Source organism: Heteronotia binoei, chromosome 14 (assembly GCF_032191835.1).
Source record: "Heteronotia binoei isolate CCM8104 ecotype False Entrance Well chromosome 14, APGP_CSIRO_Hbin_v1, whole genome shotgun sequence".
In the NCBI taxonomy this organism is placed as follows: Eukaryota; Metazoa; Chordata; class Lepidosauria; order Squamata; family Gekkonidae; genus Heteronotia; species Heteronotia binoei.
In genome coordinates, this window is record NC_083236.1 from 10367644 (window position 1) to 10393212 (window position 25569).

Genomic DNA, 25569 nt, shown 5'->3' on the forward strand with positions numbered 1-25569 from the left:
CGGTTTTTGACAGAAATTCTGTCTAAATCGCTCAACCTTAAGAAAACCTGTGGATGAAAAATTCCAGTACAGAAATATTTTAGTCCTTTACAGTTTAAAAACAAAAATAAGATTTTCTTCAACCTGCTAAAAGCCAGTTTTTAAAATTGATTTAAAAAAATAAACTAAGGACCCAGTCTACACTAAATGCAAGCTTGAAGATCTCCCAATACAACCCCAACATCCCATTTCCCCAGATCTTTGTAAAGGCCTCTTCAGCTACACACAGAGGCAGCTAAAGAGGCCATTACAAAGATCAGGAGGTCCATACATGCCACGCATAGCTGCATCCAACCCTCAATCTTTGTGTCGTTCAAATTACTCATACACTGAAGGATCTCTTTTATAGTGTAATAAGGAAACTGCACCATCATCATCTGGATTGGACCCCTAAGAATTTTTAAGGCATTGTAAACAACAAGGTAACTGCACAGAAATATCTGGTTATCGTTAATTATCAAAAAGACCTCCCCACAAAGAAAACAGACTGTCTTCTTTAGAAAACCATGGGCACAATCCAGCCAAAGTTAAGTACTTTCACGTTAAATCTTCCCAATGAACTGTGTGAATAAATTTAATAAAACTCCCCAAAATAGTATTTTTAAAAAATACTACTACTAATAAATACTAATAATTCTTGCACTTGAGAGGCAAGAGATAAGGACCTTGTGATAGTTGGAAGAGAAATAAAAGAATTTAAAAATGTAGCCAGAAGTGATATGTATGATTAGATGGAAGAAGGTTATGGTTTGACATAAATTCCAAGGCCCAAATGGCTACGAACCTATTGTCAGACTTATTAGAGCAAAAATGAGCATAATGTACAACCATTAAAATCTTCAGTGGGGAGTGACAGTGGCTCAGTGGTAGAGCATCTGCTTGGTGAGCAGAACCCCGGTATCCCCAATTAAAAAGGATCCAGGCAAATAGGTGAGAAAAACCTCAGCTTGGAGAGCCGCCGCCAGTCTGAGTAGACAATACTGACTTTGATGGACCAAGGGTCTGATTCAGTAGAAGGCAGCTTCATATATGTTCAATTCAATAGAACGCAAAAAAGCTGAATTTTGGCTGATTCTATACTGTTTTCCAATATTTTGCATTTTGGGGGACTATTTTAATTATATCAACAACAAGACTCTCACACCGTCCATACTTTCTAAAAAGATTATCCTTCATCCATTTAATACAGCAACATTTGTTCCTTATTTCAGAAGATTTGTTGCGTTGTTACACATTTATACATTCTAGTTTCCTAGCAAAATTTCCTACTAGTTAAAATACAGACACTTGCAAGTTTCACCTTTGCTTTACCATAGGTTTTTGGGTAGATTTCCTATATATTTATAATTTTATGTTTAAAATATGGGAAAAGAACAGATACCTGTCACTGTAGGAGGCACACTAACGTTATATGTACACAGAGTGGGAGAATTTTAAAACTACGGAAATATAAAATTGCACTATTTCATTCGGCCTGACACTAACACTAGAACAAAGCAGTAGTCAAGTTGAACCTTTAAGACCAACTAAGTTTTATTCAGAATGTAAGCTTTCGTGTGCTCTAAGCAGACTTCATCAGAAAAAAACGGAATGGCAAGCAGTTCTAAATATAGAGAAAGTGGGCAGTGAGTTAGTATGTAGAGTCATGAAAAAGTTTTTGGCAGATTAAAAGAATCATGAATTGGGGTCTGGGTTTGTTAGTGTTGTTAACTGGGCTGAAACAACAATGGAGGGTGATAAAAAGCAGATTGATGTCATAATAGGTGTGAAGTGCCATAAATAAGAGTTTGTTGTTAGTTCTGTGTTTAAATAGAGGGCATTAGTTTCTCAAGAAGTTTTAACATCATTCTAGTTTGCCATTAGAAAAAAAGAATACATTAAAATATAGTGGAAGATGGGTTGGTATATGTAATAAGATAAACAGCCAACATCCCTTATTTGAATGTGTCAATACAAAAAAAAAACAATATTCAGATACACTGTTCTAAAAGAGAAATACATTCTAGTTTGCCATTAGAAAAAAAGGGTACATTAAAATGTAGTGGAAGATGGGAGAGTGGGCACTTGGATCTGCCCACTTGGATCTATCCAAGATAGATAGATAGCTGCTCACTTGGATCTGACACGAACACTCTTTCCCATTCTAAGAAGTCTTTTTTCCCTACCAACATATATAGTTTTCCAGGGCATTTTTTATAGAAAAAGCCCAGCAGGAACTCATTTGTATATTAGGCCACACACTCTGACATCACCATTTTTTCACAGGGCTTTTTTGTAGAAAAAAAAATCAGCATGAACTCATTTGCACATTAGGCCACATGCTCTAATGCCAAGCCAGCTGGAACTGGGTTCCTGTGTGTTCCTGTCAAGAGGGTCTCTTGCCATGGCTGATGGTCTAGACCAGGGGTGGCCAACGGCACCTCTCCAGATGTTTTTGCCTACAACTCCCATCAGCCCCAGCCAACATGGCCAATAGCTGGGGCTAATGGGAGTTGTAGGCAAAAAACATCTGGAGAGCTACCGTTGGTCATCCCTGGTCTAGTGTATGCACTGTAGTAACCTCATGCATTGTTTTGCTATCATACTCTTTTGTCGCTAAACGCTCTCTTTCCTTTATAACAAGCACAAGCATTGCTCTGCCTAGTCCATGGGCAGCTCAAAGTCACTGTCTGCTTCCCAGGGATCTAGTCTGCAACAAAGCATGAGAATGGGACTCTGGGGGAGGGTCAAAGTGCTTGGTGCCTTTAGCTCTGAAATGTAATGGACTAATTAAGGTATATGAAAGGATAGCAACCGCCAGAGCCAGCACGTGGGAGTTGGTGAGGTAGGCGGCCACCTGGGGCACCACCTCACCATGGGGATGGGAGTGGAGGCAGGTGCCCCCTCCCCGCTCACGCCAAGGGAGCTCGCTTCAGAGTTAGCTGGTTGGGCAGCGGCTGCCCACGTCCTTCTTCCTGCGTTCCGAACGCAGGAAAAAGCACACGTGTCAAGCGCGCTTATTTCTGTAATATAATGGGTTATAATATAATAGACAAAGAGCAGGTCACCAGCTCTCTACTGCTCCCCCCTTATTTACAACCATTGGGCAAGTAATAAATCCATCTGGCCCAAGGATGTTTATGCTACAGCTTGGCTGGTACCGCTTTCAAGTCGCCTCTCCCACAGGTTCACACAGACAACTCTTCTCTTCTGCTAGAGAAGTGTGAGAATGGGAGATGTTTTTAATAGCCTAAATTTCTTAGTAATAAAAGAGATAGTGTGTAGTAACCTTTGAACCCGTGACTCAAGTATGCATCTGTAATGTAACCTTTGAAGATATCCTATATAGCAACTGTGTAACCCTGTATACGTCATTACTCCCAAGGCTTGTGTCCTTGGTACAGCTTCTGAGTTTCTAACAATAAAACAGCTTTAATTTAAAACAAAAGACTGCTTATTGAGAAATATCGACGCTTGACAACGCAGGTGGCTACTGTCCAGCCAGCTCCCTCTGAAGAGGCAGAGGGCTGGGCAAGGGAGCCCGTGCACTTCTTTCTGTATTCCGAATTGGAAGACATGAAAAAACACACAGCGGCTGCTACCCAAATAGCTCCTTCTGAAAGGGGGGAGAGGGCTTGGGGATGGGCGGGACACCAGTCCCTCACCCAGCCCTCTGCCGATTTGGAATGCAGAAAGAAGCGCGTGGGCTGCCACTGCCCAGCCGCACTGTTCCGCTTTGGAGGGAGCTGAGCAGGAACTGTGGCGGGCATTGGTTTTTTTGCTCCGATTGTTCAGAAAAAAAAAACACCCCCCCCCGCCCTCTGCTCAGTTCCTTATAAAGCAGGACAGGACTGCTGGGGGGGGCACGCTGGTGCAGGGCTCTGCCAGGGGCAGCAGAAACCCTAGCACCTGGCAACCGTGCCATTGTCAGTTTTTGCAAGGCCCATCTTGCCTTGCAACTCCAGTTCATCAATAAAGAAATCTTGCTAACTTCAAGAGTGTGTTGTTAACTGGAAGTCCAGGGACTTGACAGTTCCTGCTCAAAAAAATCCCTGCAGTTTTCTGGTATTTCTTAGGGCATGCAAGAAAGCCTTCAACCCCCCCCCCCTCTTTTTTTTCTTCATTTCCTCCCCCTCCCTAAAAAAAAAAATTCAGAGGATAAAATATTTACAGTAATAACTTGAATGCCCATTCTAAATGCAGACTCACAAATAACATAAGAGATCCCTGATGAACCTAGGCTACACAAAAATTAGCTGCTAATCAGATAATCAGATGAACAGATTTTTCAGTGCAATCACACTGTTGTCCAAAATGTTGTGGGGCCATGTTAGAATCATAGAATCATAGAGTTGGAAGGTACCTCTATAGGGTCATCTAGTCAAACCCCCTGAACAATGCAAGAAACTCACAAACACTTCCCCCTAAATTCACAGGATCCTCATTGCTGTCAGATGGCCATCTAGCCTCTCTTTAAAAACCTCCAAGAAAGGAGAGCCCACCACCTCCTGAGGAAGCTTGTTCCACTGAGGAATCGCTTTAACGGTCAGGAAGTTCTTCCTAATGTTGAGCCGAAAACTCTTGATTTTTCAACCGATTGGTTCTGGTCCTACCTTCCGGGGCCACAGAAAACAATTCCACACCATCCTCTAGATGACAGCCCTTCAAGTACTTGAAGATGGTGATCATATCACCTCTCAGCCACCTCTTCTCCAGGCTAAACATAACCAGCTCCTTCAACTTTTCCTCATAGGACTTGGTCTCCAGACCCCTCACCATCTTCGTCGCCCTCCTCTGGACCCGTTCCAGCTTGTCTATATCCTTCTTAAGATGTGGTGCCCAAAACTGAACACAATACTCCAGGTGAGGTCTTACCAGAGCAGAGTAAAGCGATACCATCACATCACGTGATCTGGACAGTAGACTTCTGTTGATATAGCCCAAAATTGCATTTGCCTTTTTAGCCACCACATCACACTGTTGACTCATGTTCAGCGTATGATCCACTAAGACCCCTAGATCCTTTTCGCACATACTACCGCTAAGACAAGTCTCCCCCATCCTATAACCATGCATTGAATTTTTCCTACCGAAATGCAGAACTTTACATTTATCCCTGTTAAAATTCATTTTATTGGTTTTAGCCCAGTTTTCCAGCCTGTCAAGGTCATCCTGTATCCTTTTTCTGTCTTCTGTGTTTGCAATCCCTCCCAATTTAAGATCATCTGCAAATTTAATAAGCAAATGATTGATAAAGATGTTGAACAATACAGGTCCCAGGACAGATCCTTGAAGCACTCCACTTCTCACTCCTCTCCAAGAGGATGAAGAACCATTCACAAGCACTCTTTGGGTGCGATCTGTCAACCAGTTACAGATCCACCTAATGGTAACAGGATCCAAACCACATTTTACCAACTTGTCAACAAGGATAGTATGTGGAACTTTATCAAAAGCCTTACTGAAATCAAGATAAATGATGTCTACAGCATTCCCCTGATCCAGCAAGGTAGTCACTTTCTCAAAAAAAAGAGATCAGGTTAGTCTGACATGACTTGTTCTTGAGAAAACCATGCTGGCTCTTAGGAATCTCATCCATTCTTTCTAAATGTTCCAGGACCGACTGTTTGATGATTTGTTCTAAAACTTTTCCAGGTATAGACGTCAAGCTGATGGGCCGGTGGTTACCCGGATCATCTTTCTCTCCTTCTTGAAAATGGGGACAACATTTGCCCGCCTCCAATCTTCCAGCACCTCTCTTGTTCTCCAAGAATTCTCAAAAATAATAGCCAGAGGCTCAGAAATTACATCCGCAAGCTCTTTTAGAACCCTTGGATGCAATTCATCTGGCCCTGAGGACTTAGTTTCATTTAAAGAAACTAGGTGTTTATGTACTTCCCCTATTCTGATCCTAGGTTGGAACTTCATACCCTCCTCATATGTTCTGTTTTTGCCATGCTGAGCACAGTTTCCCCCAGAAGAGAAGACTGAGGAAAAGTAGGAATTGAGCAGTTCCGCCCTCTCCATGTTAATAGAGTAATAAATCTAACACCTAAAGGCAAAACTGATCACTGCACCAGAGAAGCTTCTGGGGTACTACCTGCTTTTTGCCACCTGGTTCATTAAGGTGGCACAAGTTGCTGACTCACTGAGGCTCTTGGCTCTTCCACAGCTACCTGGCCTATTTAAACAGGCCCTCATGCTGAGGTGTGAGCGAAAGAACACTTATCCTGTGACCACATGAACTTCAAAACCCTGGATATGACAAGCTGCAATGGCCTGGAGAATACTGCTTCTTGCATGTGGAGTGAAGCTAAGCCTGAGCCACCATTTTTATTCCAGAGGGAGGATGAGGGTATGCATTTCTGTTCTACTGAGATGATCTGCCCCCATACTCTGATGGATCCAACAGGTTTTTGGATGGCATTAGAGATCTTCCTGCTGGTACGGTCAGCACTCCTGTCCATGCTCTGGTTGACCTCTGAAATGGGGTAATGACCTGGGCAAACTGACACAATTGCACCTTCTCTCAAATCTAGGAGCCTGAGCACCCCCTTGATATACTGAGGGACTGAGGACAATGAAAATACGGAGGAAAATGGACAGAGCAATCGTGGAGAACCAGGATGACTGAGACAAGGCATAGACTAGAGCTCATTTTAAAAGCTACTCTGTACCAGTGATAGTAACAAAGGAACAATACTTCTCCACCACCATTGCAGCTGCACAATACAGACCTGCAGAACAATTCTGGGTGGCCAAGGGCCTATTGGGTTCTGGTTAACAGGAGGAAGTAGACTGCTCTGCAGCCCACTGTGAACATTTTGCTAAGCATTTTTCAGGTGAAATCTCTCACACCTGTTCTGACTTGATATTACAAGCACCAGAACAGATGTTTCCAGGGTGTGGTATGTCCAGTTGTGTGGGATATCTTTGAGTTTGTGCAGTCTGAGAATGTGGACAGGATTCTTGGAAGTTTGAAACCTATCCTCAACTTGTACCACCTTGCCCCTTCTGGGTGCTTAAATCTGCTGGAGGGTTTGTGGATTGGGTGTGGGAGACAGTAAATATCTCCCTGAGAAAGGGCGTGGTCACTCCTGTCTTGAAGCGGGCAGTGGTGTGTCCACTCCTAAAGAAACCTATTCTGGATCCAGGAGAACTGTACAACTTCAGGAATTCCTGTATGAAGCGGATTATTGGGATCCATTCTAATTTGATTTCAGACCTGGCTATGGGACTGAAATGGTCTTGGTTACCTTGGTAGAGAACATGTACTGGGAGCTGGACACAGGGCTGCAACCATGTAAAGTCACCTGGACTTCCAGGCAACTTTTGAAACCACTGATTGTGGTATTCTTCTGGACTGCATTTCAGAACTGGAACTGGGAGGCACTTTTCTGTAGTGGTTTCACTGACAGTAGGTTTCAGTGTGCTGTGCTCAGGGACGGCTGCTCCGGAGGCAGTTTTGCAATAGATGAGAGCTAACAAACTGAAACTTAATCCTGACAAAATGGAGGTACTCCTGGTGGGGAGAAGATCTGGCCCAGGAAGTGGGTTATCTCCTATTTTGGAAGGGGCTGCGCTCCCTCTAAAGGAGCAGGTTCATAGCCTGGGGTGATCCTAGATCCTGCACTTCTATTGGATAAACAGGGAGGAGTGGCGGCTAAGGATGCCTTTTACCAGCTTCAGCTGGTGAGCCAGTTGTGGCTCTTTCTGGGCAGGAAAGACCTTGCCACTGTGGCGCATGCAGAAAAAAAGATATGGGTTCGCCAGTGAGTAGGAGGAAAAAGGAACAAGGTGCAAGGTTGAGAGTTCTATTAGATCTTCCAGATCCCATGATCACCGTAACATCTAGAACCCATGCCCTGGTAACATCTAGATTAGATTACTTCAATGCAGTCTATACGAGACTACCCTTGAATACTGTCCAAAAGACACATTTGGCACAGAATGCTGTGGTCAGAGTGCTGATTGGGAGAAAGCTGAATGGAGGAGATCATCAGGACCATGTCACTCCAGCCTTGTTCCATATACACCGGCTCCCAATCTGCTTCCATACTCAATTCAAGGAGTTGGTATTGACCTTTAAAGACCTGTACAGCCTGGGACCAACACAGGCCCCTTCTCACATATAAACCTATCAGTTCACTCCACTCATCTTTTTAAAAAACTATTGCAGATATAAAGATTTAAGAAATCAACATTTCCAAGTTACGTTTATAAACCAGAATTTACTGTTAATTAAAAACAGTGCAATATAAATTCCGTTTAAAATGGACTTACAAGCAGACATCAGATTGACGATATTTCAGCATTTTTCGTTCCAATTCCATCCTCTTTGTTTCACTGAAAGAAGTACAAAACAATCAAGTCAGTGTATAAATAGTAGTGCTCTAGAATAAAGAAAAGAGAGCCAGTTTGGTGTAGTGCTTAAGTGTGTGGCTCTCATCTGGGAGAACCGGTTTTAATTCCCCACTCCTCCACTTGCAACCGCTTGAATGGCCTTGGGTCAGCCATAGCTCTCACAAGAGTTGTCCTTGAAAGAGCAACTTCTGTGAGAGCTCTCTCAGCCCTACTCACCTCACAGGGTGTCTGTTGTGGGAGATGATGATAAAGGAGATGGTAAGCCACTCTTGAGGCTCTGATTCAGAGAGAAGGGCGGGGTATAAATCTGTGGTCTTAATATTATCATTATTATTTACTTCTATATATCCCCATCTATATATCTTTCTCTATATACCTACATATATCTACATATGCCCCATGGTGCAGAGTGGAAAAGCTGCAGTACTGCAGCCCAAGGTCTCTGCTCCCAACCTGAGTTCAATCCTGTTGGAAGCTGGGTTCAGGTACATGGCTCAAGGTTGACTCAGCCTTCCATCAATCCAAGGTTGGTAAAATGAGTACCCAGCTTGCTAGGGGGGAGTGTAAATGACTGGTGAAGGCAATGGCAAACCACCCTGTAAAAAATCTGCCATGAAAACATCATGATGCGATGTAACCCCAGAGTCGAAAACAACAAGCGTTTGCAAAGGGAACTACCGTTACCTTTAGAATCATAGAGTTGGAAGGGACCTTCAGGGTCATCCAGTCCAACCCCCTGCACAATGCAGGAAACTCACAAACACTCCCCTCTAAATTCACAGGATCCTCATGGCTATCAGATAGCCATCTAGCCTCTCTTTAAAAACCTTCCAAGGAAGGAGAGCCCATTACCTCCCAAGGAAGCCTGTTCCACTGAGGAATCACTCTAATGGTCAGGAAGTTCTTCCTAGTGTTGAGCCAGAAACTCTTTTGATTTAATTTCAACCCATTGGTTCTGGGGCCACAGAAAACAATTCCGCACCATCCTCTAGATGACAGCCCTTCAAGTACTTGAAGATGGTGATCATATCACCTCTCATCCGGCTCCCCTCCAAGTAAAACATCCCCAGCTCCATCAACCTTTCCTCATAGGACTTCGTCTCCAGACCCCTCACCATCTTCATCACCCTCCTCTGGACCCATTCAAGCTTCTCTATTTCCTTCTTAAAATGTGGTGCCCAAAACTGAACACAATACTCCAGGTGAGGTCTTACCAGAGCAGAGTAAAGCGATACCATCACATCATGTGATCTGGACACTTCTATTGATACAGCCCAAAACTGCATTTGCCTTTTTAGCCACCGCATCACACTGTTGACTCATGTTCAGCGTATGATCCACTAAGACCATGCATTGGATTTTTCCTACCTAAATGCAGAACTTTACACTTATTCCTGTTAAAATTCATTTTATTGGTTTTAGCCAAGTTTTCCAGCCTATCAAGGTCATCCTGTATCCTGTTTCTGTCTTCTACTGTATTTGCAACCCCTCCCAATTTAGAATCATCGGCAAATTTAATAAGCATTCCCTCTATTCCTTCATCCAAATCTTTTATAAAGATGTTGAACAAAACAGGTCCTAGGACAGATCCTTGAGGCACTCCACTTGACACTCCTCTCCAAGAGGATAAGGAACCATTCACAAGCACTCTTTGGGTGCAATCTGTCAACCAGTTACATATCCACCTAATGATAACAGGATCCAAACCACATTTTACCAACTTGTCAACAACAACAGTATGTGGAACTTTATAAAAAGCCTTACTGAAATCAAGATAAATGATGTCTACAGCATTCCCCTGATCCAGCAAGGTAGTCACTTTCTCAAAAAAAGAGATCAGGTTAGTCTGACATGACTTGTTCTTGAGAAAACCATGCTGGCTCTTAGGAATCTCATCCATTCTTTCTAAATGTTCCAGCACCAACTGTTTGATGATTTGTTCTAAAATTTTTCCAGGTATAGACGTCAAGCTGATGGGTCGGGAGTCTTTTTTCGCCTTCTTAGATGGGGACAACATTCGCCCGCCTCCAATTTTCCGGCACCTCTCTTGTTCTCTAAGAATTCTCAAAAATAATAGCCAGAGGCTCAGAAATTACATCCACAAGCTCTTTTAGAACCCTTGGATGCAATTCATCTGGCCCTGAGGACTTAGTTTCATTTAAAGAAACTACCGTAGGTGTTTATGTACTTCCCCTATGCTGATCCTTTTTTGTTGTTTTTAGCATCTTTGGCCAGCCTAAGCTCATACTGAGCTTTAGCTTTCCTAACTTTTTCTCTACAAGCACTGGTGATTTGTTTATATTCATCCTTCGTTATAAGGCCCTCCTTCCAATTCCTAAAGGAGTCTTTTATTTCTCAAGTCTTTAGAGAGCTGTTTATGGAGCCACCTCGGCTTCTTTAGGTTTCTTTCATTTTTTTTCTTCTCATAGGAATTGTCTGTGATTGCGCGTTCAGTATATTGTTTTAAAGAAACTCCCACCTCTCCTGAACCCCCTTCTTCCAAAGTATTTCTGACCATGGGATTTTACCCAGCATAGTTCTAAGTTTATCGAAGTTTGCCTTTCTGAAGTCCAACCTATAAGTCTGACTACATATAGCTTTTCCCTTCCCTAAGACTGTAAATTCCGAAATCACATGGTCACTACTGCCCAGGGTGCCCACTATTTCCACTTCTTCAATCAATTCTTCCTTGTTGGTGAGAATCAAATCCAAGATAGCAAGCTACTTGATTCCATCTGGACACTGCACTCTGTTGTTTTGTAATATCTGGAAGACGAAGCTGCACTAAGTTAGCTAGTTATAATTTACAATGTCTTTGTTTTTTATGGCTCACTTATCCAATGCTTTTGTTATGCTTAATCTTTAAAATAAACTTTCTTATAAATTTACCCTTTTGTTGTTTGCTTTTGAGGTCACAGCAACGTTGCAAAGCTTACCCATTAGCCTTGGAGTGCCTACTACCAATTCTTAAAAACTTACTTTGGGAACCCCTTGCTGCAGTTGTGTGGCTTGGTTTTCCCTAGTGCGCCTCTATTAGGCAGAGGTTTGATTGGGGGCCTGTGTGCTAGAGATTAACTCAGTTTGGTGGCAGCCGACCCTTCTGGTGTTTCCGGGGTGAAATACCAGACTTTGTTTCTGTTTGTACTATCAGTTAACAGGTCTGCTGGCAAAACTCGGCCTGAAGGTTGGCAGACGGTTACGATGACGATGACAGGAACAGCCCCTGCACCTACTGTTCAAAGAAATTCACTTTCGCCAAGCAGAACTGGTCTGTATGGGACAAGGAGGCGTACACTGTTAAATTTGCCTTGGCAACATGGCGCCCCTGGTTGGAAGGGGCCGAGGGAACCATCTGAAGCATGGACGGACCACAAAAACTTAAGAGGCCTTGAGAGCTCAGTGCAAACTAACTGTAAAGCAGATTTGGTGGGAGGGATTCTTTGCGCAGTTTGATTTTGTGTTAAAGCACATCCCCCGGAAAAAAACCAATTTCCTAGCTGATACATTGCCCCGCCTCCCTCAACATGACAGCCAAAGGGGAAGATTATAGACTCGTTATTTGCCCCCTCTCAATTGGGAGGGGCAGTTACAACTCGCTCCCAAACAGCCCGCTTACCTGAAATGGCTCAATGGGGGAAAGACTGAAAAAGGTTATTGAAGCCGAGGAACCCTCCATGTGCGCCCCCCCCCCCCAAGTAAATCAAGGGGATGGGAGATTTTGGTTTAAAGATGGGAAATTGTATGTACGAGAACAGCTGCACAGAGAAGTGCTTCAACACTGCCATGACAGTAAAATAGCTGGGCACTGTGGATTTGTAAAAACCCTACACCTGATACAACGGCAATCCTGGTGGCCACACATGAAAAAAGATATTTCGGAATATGTGAGTTCTTGTCCCATCTGTTTAATGGCAAAAAAGAGGGGAGGGAAACCCCCCCGGAATATTATGCCCTACAGAAACAGCTACCCATCTGTGGTCTATAGTATCCATGGACTTTATCACGGACCTGCTCCCCTCAGAGGGAAAAACAGTAATTCTGGTGGTGGTAGACACCTTTTCCAAGCAAGCTCATTTCATTCCGTGTTCTAAGCTGCCCACTTCAAAGAGACCAGCATACCTGTTTTTCCAAGACGTGGTGAAACTCCATTCCTTTCCAGATAGGGTGATCAGCGACCGCAGACCCCAGTTCATTATTGCATTTTGAGGAGCTTTTTGTAAACTGACACAAATGGAGCAGGGGCTCAGCTCTGCCTACCACCCCCAAACTGATTGTCTAACAGAGAGAGTGAATTCTGTCACTGAACAGTACTTATGGTGCTTAATCTCCCAACAACTATCAGACCGGGTAGACCTCCTCCCTTTCGCAGAGTATGGTTACAACAGCACCCACAGTTCTATGCAATCCTCTCCTTTAATGATTGTCAATGGATATGAGGGAAAACCTTTCCCGTACTTGCCGGGGGCGGGGGGACCAAAACCTCCCAGAGGACTTCGCACAATGGTGGACTAAATTAAGTAGGCCCTGGACAGTCATTCAACAGAACTTGGATATTGCAAAGGAAAAATATAAAAGGCATTATGACAAACATCATTCCCCCTTGAGGGACTTCAAAGTGGGGGGACTAGGTATTCCTGTCAACGAAAAATCTGCCTTTGTCACAACCTTCCAGGAAATTGGCTTACAAATATATTGGGCCTTTTAAAATCAAATGGATAATCAATGAAGTGGCTGTTAAAACTAGACCTACCCAAAATGTTCAACAAAATTCATCCAGTCTTTCATTCCAGCTTGTTCAAGAGAGATTCTGGTGGATCCACGTGGCACCCACATCCCCAAGTTCCAGCCCCCATCCTGGTGGGATACCAGAACCATCATGAAGTGGAAGAAATCTTGGACGCTCTTGTTAAAAAAGGGTCACTACTTTCTCATTAAATGGTTACATTTCCTCCCCCCCTCTCACAATGAATGGGTTGCAAAACAACACATGCTTGCTCCTGACCTTATTCAAAAATTCTTCAAAGCCTTCCCAAATAAGCCCAGGGGCTAGGTTAAGGGGCAGTATGACAAGATCCCTTGCCATGTTAATGCCTTGTTCTATCACTGTTCTGTGCTGAGACACCTGCTCTGCTGCTGGGAAAACAAAAGTATGTGCGCCCTCTAACAGTGTCTGCCTCTCAAGGTCATTACTATCTGTTAGAGTGTTTTGCTAATGAATTTCATAGTGTGAGAATGTCTGCCGTGTAACAATTTAATATTTTAAACTTACCTTGGGCTAGAAAATCAGGCACACATGTAACAGCTAACTGCTTCTATATATATTCACTCACCTGCAATCCGCCTTAATTTCGTCACTGGCTTTGCCAGTTGTACTATCCTGTCTTACAATAAACACTAATCCTGATGAAATGGAGAGTTGTTGTTATTGAATATAGTCGTAGACCTGACAACAGTATTCTCTGGAAGGCCATTCAAAGTTTGTATTTGTCTCAAAAAGTCTGTGGTGTTGCACACATTGCTGGGAGCACAAGTGGCATAGGGTCTTGGAACACTGTCCATATATCCAGATACCCCCTCAGTGATACTTCCTATGCTTGAGATAATGGGCGTCCTAGGTTGCCAGGCTTGCGTATTTTGGGGAGAAGATAAAAGGTACCTGGTTAAGGTTCCTCTGGTGTGTCTGAAATGATTTGTTCCTGAACGTGCAGTGGTAATTCCATTATAATCTTTTGTTCTTTTCTGTATTCCTGTGTGGGGTCTGAGTCCTGTTCTTTGTAAAAAGTAGTATTTGAGAGTTGGCTTTGAGCCTCCTGGATGTAATCTAGTTTATTCATGATGAAAACAGCTTGAATAAAACTTTGTTGGTCTTAAAGGTGCTACTGGACTCTTACTTTATTCTGCTGTTTCAGACCAACATGACTACTCACCTGGATCTAAATTTATCTTTGTGATATTTATATAAGCAGATTTCAACATCCAAAAACTTGTGATTATACATATTTTTCTTCCACTCACAACATATATACCAGGATTTATTATATTTTAGTTTTCAACAACCTTGCGATAAATTGCTACTTAAAGTAGCAAGACCTACCTCTTCAAAATAGCCTTCACCTAATGCCGAGTCAAGAAAGTCTCGCTGGACATATTTTAGTCACTGAATTTTACTAAAGACCTAAGTTATAGCACCACAATGTTAATTTTAATGTAAGTTGCTAATGTTTTAATGATTTTATAATTGTAACTGTATTATGTATGGTTTTATTGTATATTATATTCATATGTTGTGAGCCGCCCTGAGCCTGCCCTAGCGGGGAGGGCGGGATACAAATAAAAAGTATTATTATTATTAAAGTATCAGACTTGAAATTTGGTCAGCCCACGCCTGGGTAGAATGCACTTTATCTCAAAAAGAACCAATACCCAAATTGAGCTGGGTATTAAATAAAGCCCTTTTATTAATCAGTCTTTTGCAGATATAGAACATGAAATACTAGAATATTTTAAACATAATACATATGAAAATACATCTCCACTTATTATTTGGGATATGGCGGAATTTTGGGTTGGGTCTCTTATGAAATGGGCACTAAGCTCTTCAAACACCTTAGAAGCCTCTATATTTCTCTATGATCCTTTGCTGCAGTTATGAACGTGGCCACTAGAGGTCTAAGTCTTTCAGCACCTTAGAGTATCTATATTTACTTTTGGTATTAGGGCTAAATTAGGTCAGTGGGTGAGAGTTCAAGCTGCCTCTCCAGGCAGGAAGACCATATTTGGTTTGGTCCTTATTTGGTATGGCAGGAAACAAGATGGAGGAAGCCTGCTACAAAGTGGGTCGAAGGTGAAAGTAAACTGAAGACAATCTGGGCTCTGATTGTTTAATTGACTGCAAAATTGTTTACATCAAAGATGCAGCTGTGAGCCAATAGATCTGATAAAGAGATGGGTTGAAGACTTTATAAACCCTGCACTTTTGAGCAGAAGGGGCTGACTGTATGAGAGGCAGGGACCTTTTTGTCAGTCCAGCTAAGAAATTAACAATCCTTGTTAATTTCTGTTTGGGGCCTCAAACATGCTCAAACATAGAACACAGAGCATAGCTCAAGGAAATGGGACTTGGGACTTAGATTTCAAATGGGAAAATGTAGACCAATAAGGTAACGTCCCTGTTGCTTTTGGGACTTATAGTTTTCATTATGCTCTCTGCTTTATTGTAGAACTATGCTTTATGCTTGACTGAATTCTAACTGTGTAATTGTTTTCTTAACATATGTTCCCCAGAGAGTGCTTGGATCTGGCTCGCAAAATCTGCTGACAATCCCCTGGGCCGAAGGAGGTCAAATTGAAAACAACGAGAGAGAGGGCCTTCTCCGCTACAGCTCCCCGCTGATGGAACCAGCTACCAGAAGACGTATGGGCCTTGCGGGACCTTAACCAGTTCTGCCGGGCCTGTAAGACCATCCTTTTCCAGCTAGCTTTTTAATGTGGAAATTATACCATCACTACGCAAGCTATGTTATATCTGTAGCACCAATTAATCTGTAGTTTTAAATTTTGTTTTATTGATCTCTTAATTGCTTAACTGAGTAATAACTGTACATTGGGATATTTTATTATTTTATCATTGTAATGTTGTAATGTTGTATTTATACTATGTGAGCCGCCCTGAGCCTGCTTTGGCGGGGAGGGCGGGATATAAATTAAAAATTATTATTATTATTATTATTATTATTATTACTACTACTAACTGTACTAAGTTTATCCAACTGTTTGCTTTTCTATCCATGTATTTTAAGACTTCTGTATAAAGGAGAAACTTGGAGTCTAAAAAACTGTTTTGCTTTTCCAAACTGGGAGACTAATAAAATTTACCTACGAGGTCATAAAACTTATTACTGAGTATGTATTAGCCTTCTGATCTGCAGGTTGTTTTGGTTCCTGGAGGTGTATTTTGGGTTTATGCTGCTGGGGGAACGAAAATCCCCCAACAATTTTGGCGACCCATCAATATGATTTCAGAAGCTCCTGGTTGTTTCGGTAATTGGAGGTACAGGAGCTGTGCATAAACGAAAGCAGTTATCCAGGGAAAATACATTTCCATGGCAACCACCTATAAAAAGAAAAAATATTTTAAAAATGAAATATTAGCTAAAATCAGTGTCTCAGAAACTAAACAGACTGGAGGGGAAAAAACTATATAGACAGTTATTGGCAGAAAGGAAAAAACTCTTGAAATACCTAATTTTTTTTTAAAATATAATAAAAATGTTGGCACTCCAATTCTACAAATATGTTTATAATCCTGGAAAGTATGGAAAACAGGCATGAAAACTTTATTAGAGACAACTATGGTCAAATACATTCAGATCCAAAACAAATAATACATTTGTTAGCTATTATAAACATCTACAAGTCAAGTAACCCCTCCTCTGTTGATAATAAAAAATTATTTTGCATCCACTAAGTGTGTTGATAAAATTTCCTTTGCACATAAAAAATATGACCCCCAAGAAATCATATCTAGTATTAAATCTCTTCAAAAACCATTTAGAAAAATCCCCAGGTATGGATGGCTATCCTCCAGAATTTTAAATGAAATATCGCCATATCCTAGCATCGCCATTAGCTGTAACTTGGTTTTAGAGAAAGAGAGAGCCAGTTTGGTATAGTGGTTAAGACCTGGGTTTGATTCCCCATTCCTCCACATGCACCTGCTGGAGTGACCTTGGGTCAGTCACAGTCCTCTCAGAGCTATTCTGCTCAAGAGCAGTTCTTGAAAAGATTGCTCTCAGCCCCACCTACCTCACAGGGTGTCTGCTGTGGGGAAAGGAAGGGAAAGGAGACTGTAAACTGCTCTGAGACTCCTTTGAGTAGTGAAGGGTGGAGTATAAATCCATTCTCCTCTTCTTCAGGAACACAGTCGGAATCCAACATCATAGTTATCCCCAAAAAGGATATTTTTTTAAAAAAAAATTGCCTCCTACAGACATATCCCCTTTCTAAATCAGGACCTCAAAATATTAACAGCTGCTATAACCTCCAGATTGAAGCAATTCATTGCTTATTATGTTCACCATGATCAGTGAGGGATTATACTCAACAGGGATATATTTGGTTAATATATCCATTTTGAAGAAATATGCATATAAATATATATGGATATATTTAGTTATAATGAAATTTTAGTGGGTTCTCTGAATTCTCTGGTTTCATAAAAACGTTAGTCTCTAGTTCTGTCCCTTGCCTTTGTCCTTAATGTTTTTTTTTAAATAAATGCTGGGAATTCAGAGAACCTGCAAACCTTTCATTACAACAGTATATCAATATTTTAGTACCATTTTTTTTTTAAATGAAACCACGCGTCTTCGGGGTGGGGGTGGGGAGTGGTTTGATGAGCAGAAATCAGTGGATTAGCAAAAGCAGTATAGGGCCGGAACTGATGAAAAAAACTCATGCGGAAAAGCCATGGGTATTGGAGTATTTCTGATTTTGTGTGTGTGGTCTTGAAGCAAAGTATCTGAAAAAGGGATACTTTGTTGTGGTCATCTCTTTTATTTTTCTCCTGCTCTTTCACCAAGGAGTTCAGGGTGGTATACATTGCTCTCCATCATTCTATCCTCATAAACTTGTGAGGTAGGTTAGGCTGAGAAAGACTGACTACCCAAGTTCTCTTCATAAGCTCCCATGGGAGAGTGGGGATTTGAACCTGAATTTCTGAGGTCCTGATCCAAGACCCTAATCACTGCACCTCACTAGTAATTTATTAGCAGTTTTGATCATTGAAGTTCACTGAAGATCACTGAATAATCAAAATTCTAGCGTGATACGTTGTTCTCTAGACATAAGATCAAACAGATCTAGCTACATTTGTTGATATGACACCAGTATTTCCTGTATGGAAAGAACCATTTTTTGAAGTGCCTGCCAATGGAGTTAAATGAGCTTGCCACCAGATAAAGAAGCTGGATCTAGATACCCCTGGATGAAACCAAGTCTGACCTAAAAAGGTCGTTAAGGGAGATAAAGGTGAAACAAGATTAGACTCCAAAAATACTAGCTAAAAACAGATTAGAATCAGTTCCAAACTGATTCATGTAGTTTGTTTTGTGTAACATAATCTTGTTTGACGTGTTTCTAATCCGTTGTGAATTTGGGATTTAATATTCCAATTACGGTCTTTAGGTGAGATGCTTCATAATAGCATTTCAGGTCTGGAACATTAAGGCCTCCTAATTTAGTTGGGTGACAAAGAATTTTAAAGCTAATTCTCAGGTTTTTATAATTCCATAGAGATTTGTTTAATACTATTTGCCAAGAATTTAAGATTGTATCTGGAATATAAAAGGAGAGGTCTCTACAATAGAAGTTTTGGGAATATTATTGTTTTAATTAGATTTATTCTGTGTGGCTTAATATGCAATTCTGACACCAAGGCAGCTGGAACTGCATTCCTGCGTGTTCCTGCTCAAAAAAAAAAAAACCCTGAGCAAAGGTATTTAAAATACAACAGCCAACAGATCTATGGTGCAGCCTCACTTGGAACTTTTTTATTTTGATCACTGCATCTAAAAGAGAAACTTGAGAGCTAGGAAGACTGCAAAAGAGATTATTATGGCACTGGAACACTTGGCTACGGGGCTGGAGCACACTATAAAATTTTATACAGAATTATGCATGGAAGTGGATAGAAATTTTCCTTCCTCACTCAAAATATTAGAACTTGGGGGCACCCAATGAAATTTTTAGCAAGGGATTCAGGATGAACAGAAGGACATGCATCTTTACTCAATGATTAAATTGTGGGATTTACTGCCCGCTCGGTCAGCCTCAACAGATTCCTTTGGAGTGCCTCACAATCCTCCATAGTTCTCACCACCCTGAACAATTCAGTGTCATCCACAAACTTAGCCACTTTGCTGCTAACTCCCAACTAAATCATTAATGAACAAGTTAAAAAGCATTGAACCCAGTGCTGAGCCTTGCCGTACCCCACTGTTTACCATCCTCCACTGTGAAAACTGCCCATTTATACTCACTCTGTTTCCTATTAATTAGCAAGTTTTTGATCCACAAGAGGACTTGTCTTTTTACCCCTTGACTCTTGAGCTTACTTAGGAGCCTTTGATGAGGAACTTTATCAAAAACTTTCTGAAAGTCAAGGTAAACAACGTCTACTGGGCTCCCCTTGTCCACGTTTGTTCATCCCCTCAAGGAACTCAAACAGGTTAGTGAGACAAGATCTTCCTTTTCAGAACCCATGCTTTGTCTTCCTCAACAGCTTTTGTTCATCAATGTGCCTACTAATTCTTTTTAATAACAGTTTCCACCAATTTTCCTGGTATTGACATCAGACTGACTAGCCTGTAATTTCCAGGATCTCCTCTGGAACCCTTTTTAAAGATGGGGGGGGGGGGGACAACATTAGCTACCTTCCAGTCCTCAGGAATGCAGGCAGATTTTAAGGAAAGATTGAATATTTTTGTCAGGAGATCCACAAGTTCACATCTGAGTTCTTTCAGAATTCTTGGATGTATATCCAAGGCCTGGGGATTTATCCGTTTTTAAATTGTCTATCAATTGTAGCCTTTTCTCTCATCACCTCAATCTGATTCAGGTCTTTCAACACCCCTCTCAAAATACAGTTCTGGAGTGGGCAAACAGTTCTCATCTTCCACAGTGAAGACGGAGGCAAAAAATGCATTCAGCTTCTCAGCCATTTCCCTATCGTCCTTCAGGCCAATGTCAGGTTACTGGCCCTGATGACTAAAGGGAACCTCCACATCCGGTCTGCCTCTATGGGGCAATATCAGGGGAAGGCTTTGGCCTCTATGCCATGTTTGATAGCTCTCTAGGGTAACTTGTTGGCCACTGTGTGAAACAGGATACTCGACTACTGGTCTGATCCAGTAGGGGTCTTCTTTTGCTTTCACAAAATCTCTGCCAATTTGACCATGCAGATTCTTGCAGCGGTTTTTGAAGAATTACTATGTTATAAGAGCGGGATAAAATTATCTAACTTCACTCCACAGATTTGTTCAAATCCAGTCCTTAAAGTAGGTGCCAAGCATACATGCCAAAATTGTGACACAGAAGTAGTGCTATTACATTTTACATGGCCTGGGACCTGCCTATCTGAAGGACCGTCTCTCCCCACATGTTCCCCAGAGAGTACTGAGGTCGGGAACTCAAAATCTTCTCGCTATCCCTGGGCCAAAAGAAGCCCGCCTAAAATCAACTAGGGACAGGGCCTTCTCTGTTATGGCCCCTACATGGTGGAATCAGCTGCCGGAGGAGGTGAGGGCCCTGCTGGACCTTATTCAGTTCCACAGGGCCTGTAAGACAACCCTCTTCCGGCTAGCTTATACCTAGTCTACATCTAACTGATACGGGAAATTATATGTAGCTTTACCAGTTCTCTGTTATGCACATTGCTGTACTGTTTAATGTTTTTAGGTTTTAAATTCTTGAATGTTTTAAATCTTTATATTTTAAATGCTAGTTTAAATTATGTTCAATTATCTGTTGTGAGCCGCCCTGAGCCACTTTTGTGGGAAGGGCGGGATATAAATCATAAAATAAATAAATAAATAAAATAAACCCTGACCCACAACAGCCCTGACTAGTCAGATCTCACAAGCTAAACTGGGATCAGCCTTGGGGTCAGTAGTTTGATGGAAGACCACCAAGGAATATCATAGTCACGATGTAGAGGCACACAAAGGCAAACCACCTCTGAACATCTCTTGCCTTGAAAACCCCACCAGAGGTCACCAGAAATCAGCTGCAACTTGACAGTAAAAAAATTAAACACACTTTAATGTAATGCAAGATAACTAGACTATGCTAACGCACACAGCATGCACATGCCTACAATCATTTTCACACAAGGCAGACTACCAATTTTAAACATGCATGTTCAAACCTGTCCTATCCTTTAATTCTCACGCGGCCAAACCCTGAATAAATAAATGCCACAGTAGCAATACCCTCCTTAAGGCGGTAAATGCTAAAATAATATACAAGATTGGGGGCGGAGGTTTACCTTTGTGCACAAAATATAAAATTCAGGGCTGAGGAAAGCAATCTCAGCAGCAGAAGATTTTTACAGGCTCACAGTACAAGTGTGCCCATCATCAAAGCCCACCATTTGACCTTGCAGGATGAAACCAAGGTTCATCTACTGCAACATTCCATTTCCAAAGCAAGCAGCCAGTGAGATACCTATAAGGTAATGGTTTGCCCACCGCTTATCTCAGGATCTAGTATTCAAAGGCAAATTGCTTCTGTATCTGCAAACTCCACTTCATTATCCCAGTCAACTGATGTTGACAGATCTATTCACCCATGACGATAGAAAGACAGACATTTCTTTCCTATATACTGCCTTACTATATACTAAGGCTTTTTTTTATTTTAGAGGATTGAATACTCACCCTTGAATGTTAAAGTGGCACAGTTCAGAATTCTGTCATTTCACTTTATTCTGTATACTCTAAGTTGCCCTGAACCTGCAGCAGTACAATTCCATGGAGCACCCAAATGGCAGTGTGTTGTAACACTGCAGCCCAAAGGAGGATATTATCTTTAAATGTTCCCTTGCATCAAAATACACACAACAGACAGATCAGACAGCAAATGCTGCATAGTAGTTAGAATACTGGACAAGATCTGGGAGACCCAGATTCAAATCCCCATTCTTCCACAGAAGCTTGCTGAGTGACCTGGCACCAAACACACACACTCAGCCTAACCTACCACACAGGAAAAGGAAAGGTCCCCTGTGCAAGCACCAGTCGTTTCCAACTCTGGGGTGATGTTGCTTTCACAACGTTTTCACAGCAGACTTTTTACCGAGTGGTTTGCCATTGCCTTCCCCAGTCATCTACACTTTCCCCACAGCAAGCTGGGTACTTATTTTACCAACCTTGGAAGGATGGAAGGCTGAGTCAACCTCCAGCCAGCTACCTTAAAACCCAGTTTCTGCCAGGGATCAAACTCAGGTTGTGAGCAGAGCTTGGTAAAGCAATACTGCAGCTTTAACACTATGCGCCACGGGGCTCTTCAACCTACCACACAGGGTTGTTGTAAAGTTAAAAGGGAAACAGGAAGCCCTGTCCTGGATAGCCCAGGCAAGCTTGATCTCATCAGATCTTAGAAGTTGAGCAGGATCAACTCTGGCAAGTACTTGGATGGGAGATCTCCTTGAAATACCAGTAGTTGGGAGGACATGGATAGGCTCTATTCAGCCACCTCTCTGAAGAGCCTCCAGGCCCCCAGTAGCAGTCAGTCACCAGAAGCCACCATGACTTCCAGGTACACACACATAAAAAGAAAAAAGGGGAAGAGGGAGAATGTTATACGCTACTGTGGATCCCCACTGGGAAGAAAAGTGTGGTTTAAATGAAGTAAGATGCTAGAACAGTTTTACAAACATACCTACACATTTTGCTGGTCACTCTAGATATGGTATTTTGTCTAGGCAGGAAGAATGGAATCTGAAGATGGAAGAAATGACAACATTTCCTTTGTCATAGACAGATCACTATGTGCTTGAGTTTGTACTTACAGGGATACCAAGGCCCTGAAGGGGTGGGAGATCTACTAATATTGTCCTCCCCGGGAGACAGATGGATCCAAAAAGCTTTCTGGTGGCTATGAAGGATTTTCCTGTTGATGTGGCTGGTGCTCCTGTTAATGCCCTCCAGAACAGAGAAATTACCTGACAGGATCAAACCTAGGCTTCTCTCTCAAGTCTAAGGGTCTAAGCAGCACCTTGGTTTACTGAGGGGCTGAAGGCAATGAAAAGACAAGGGAGACAGCTAGAGCAACAGTGGAGGAAGACCTATGGTGAAACTGACACAACATGCACAAGAGGTCATTTTAAAGCATACTCTGTGGCAGTGATGGCAGCAAAGAAACACTTTTCTACCACCATTGTGTTTACACAGTGTAGGCCAATAGAGCTATTCTGAGTGGTCAGAGGCCTGTTGGGATCTGGCCAACTGGAGGAAGAGAACTGGTCAGAGGCCCACTGTGACCATGGTGCCTACACATGTTCTTAACCAGCACATGAAGCAACTTATGTACAAAAGTTCACAATGCCCAGCCATTTCATGTTTTCCCCTGGGTCTTAGGCTCAAAGCATTGACCATGAGATTTCTGTGTCATGAAATCAAAAGAAGGTTTGCAACCGACAAATATGCACGTGAACAACATCTCAATAGCATACTCAAGATTGCTAAAGCACAGACATTGTCTCCAGATTTTGATGCAATAAATCAGATCACCAGCTGTCAGCTATCAGAGACTGTTCAATTTTTTTAAAAAAATTGCAAGAGTGCTAATATTTTAAGTATGTTTTATTTTAATTTTTTTTAAAAAAATATTTAATTGTGCTCGTGTCCTTTACAAAGTTTACTTCTCTGCTAACTGACATTACATTTTATGGCACACAGGGTCTGGCCCAACAATGTCTCATTTATCTGGCGCTTATAACAAGTTCTCTAAATGACTTGGGATCAATATATCTGAAGGAACCCCTAATCTCCTATAAACTCAGCCAACCATTAGGGTCATCTTTGGAGGCCCTCCTTTCAGGTGCCTCCACCTTCTAAGATTAAACAGGTGGAAACCTGGGAGATAGCCTTCTCAGTCATGGCACCAAAGCTCCATTCTTTCAAAGCAATATTTTAATGTTTTAAGTATGTTTCCAACTCTTCTAAAAACTGTTCTACAATGTATGTTTTGGAGGGGATTAATTTTACCAGTTTTATAATGTAATTTATCATGGCTGTTTTAAATTTTTAGCCGCCTTGGTGACCCATGTAAGATCAGATAGGCGGAATAAAAACTGTTAATAGCAATAACACCTCATTGCTATATTAACAATCATCCCAACCCATAAATGCTACTTTTATTACCTTATTCTCATTTACAAAAATCCAAGTACACACACCATATCTTTGTATTTAGTTCACACCCAACTTAAAATTCCTGTTTGCCCCTCAACTCAGAAAAGCTTCAATTTCAAACAAGGATGGGAGTCCATCGTTGATTGCACAGAGGTCCATCATTTTTTAACAGTGATTTCGTCCACTGGCATGTCGTTCCATATCTTACAGAGTCAATATTCAATATCACGCACTTGCCCTTGCTTCCAGCTTTTCGCTAGAAGGAGCCACCAGCATTTGCCCTATTAAGAAACCCAAGGAAAGCCGTTTCATTAAAGCCCAGCATGCACATGAAAGGTGAAAATAGATTCTTTTTCCCCACCTTTCTCCAGCAGCACCTGCTCGTTATAGCCTGCTGGCACTGAAGAAATCAGCTGTGCATAAATCCCAGTAACTTCACAGACATGGTTACTCATATAGAGGAAAACTATAAGCTCCAATGCTACTTTTTCTTTTCTTCTTTTAACCTCAAACTCAGTTATCTCCCACCTTTTCTGGAGCAGCAGGGCTGCACAACCCGGCAAGAAGCGCCTCCCAGCTCAAGCCTGACCCGCTGCCCAGCAACGACACGCAGGCTACACCCCTGCCAGACGCATGAGCCACTCTGGACTATACCAACCTGAAGCAAAGGAGAGAAAGGAAGAGCGCTCAGGTAGAAGGTACCATTTCCCCGGGGGGGGGGGGTTACTAGGCTGCCGGCCGCCTTACCTGTCTCGTAGCTGCACCTGAATTCGACGGACCTGCTCGTTATAGCCGGAGTCCCCATCACCGGAAGCTGATGGGCTGGAGGCCCCGCACATGTTTATCGCGCGGACACCACCTTCAGCCACCCACCCTTGTTTACTTTTTTGAGGCGTCTCTAAGCCAGAAGCTGCTTCCCGACGTGCACCGCGGCCCGCCCCGCCCCCCTCCTCCCCGCCAACCAATCGCCACTCAGAGGAGCCCGTCCTTCCTCCCTTTCTGGCCCCGCCCTCTTTTGAATGCCGGCGCGTGGAAGAGAGTGAGGTTGCGTTCCGTGTTCCTTGGGAGGAAGTTGCGTTGCATTTCGAGTACGCTTAGGCTGGAGTGCGGCGCTTGCTCAGAAGGAAGCGCCGCTGAGTTTGCTCCCTCGAAAGGGTGCTGGAGATCTGCGCTTTGAGTATATGTTTCTCAGACGCATTTAGTAATGCATATTGGTAGTTCAGCTGGTAATCATGCAGTTTATAAGGCTGCCAGCTCTGGGCGAGGAAATTCC

The 25569-nt window shown here is 42.3% G+C and overlaps 1 protein-coding gene across 1 annotated transcript in view; it reads right to left on the reverse strand.

Moving 5' to 3' along the window:
• The window catches only part of KIZ (kizuna centrosomal protein), a 166723-nt gene extending 141396 nt beyond the window's left edge, over nucleotides 1-25327 (reverse strand). The window contains exons 1-2 of the mRNA XM_060253930.1: nucleotides 25044-25327; nucleotides 8302-8364 (exon numbers count right to left, since the gene is read on the reverse strand). Coding sequence (XP_060109913.1) covers nucleotides 8302-8364; nucleotides 25044-25135 — 155 coding nt within the window. The 5' untranslated portion in view covers nucleotides 25136-25327. The remainder of the gene's footprint in view (nucleotides 1-8301; nucleotides 8365-25043) is intronic.
• Nucleotides 25328-25569: the final 242 nt, after the last annotated feature.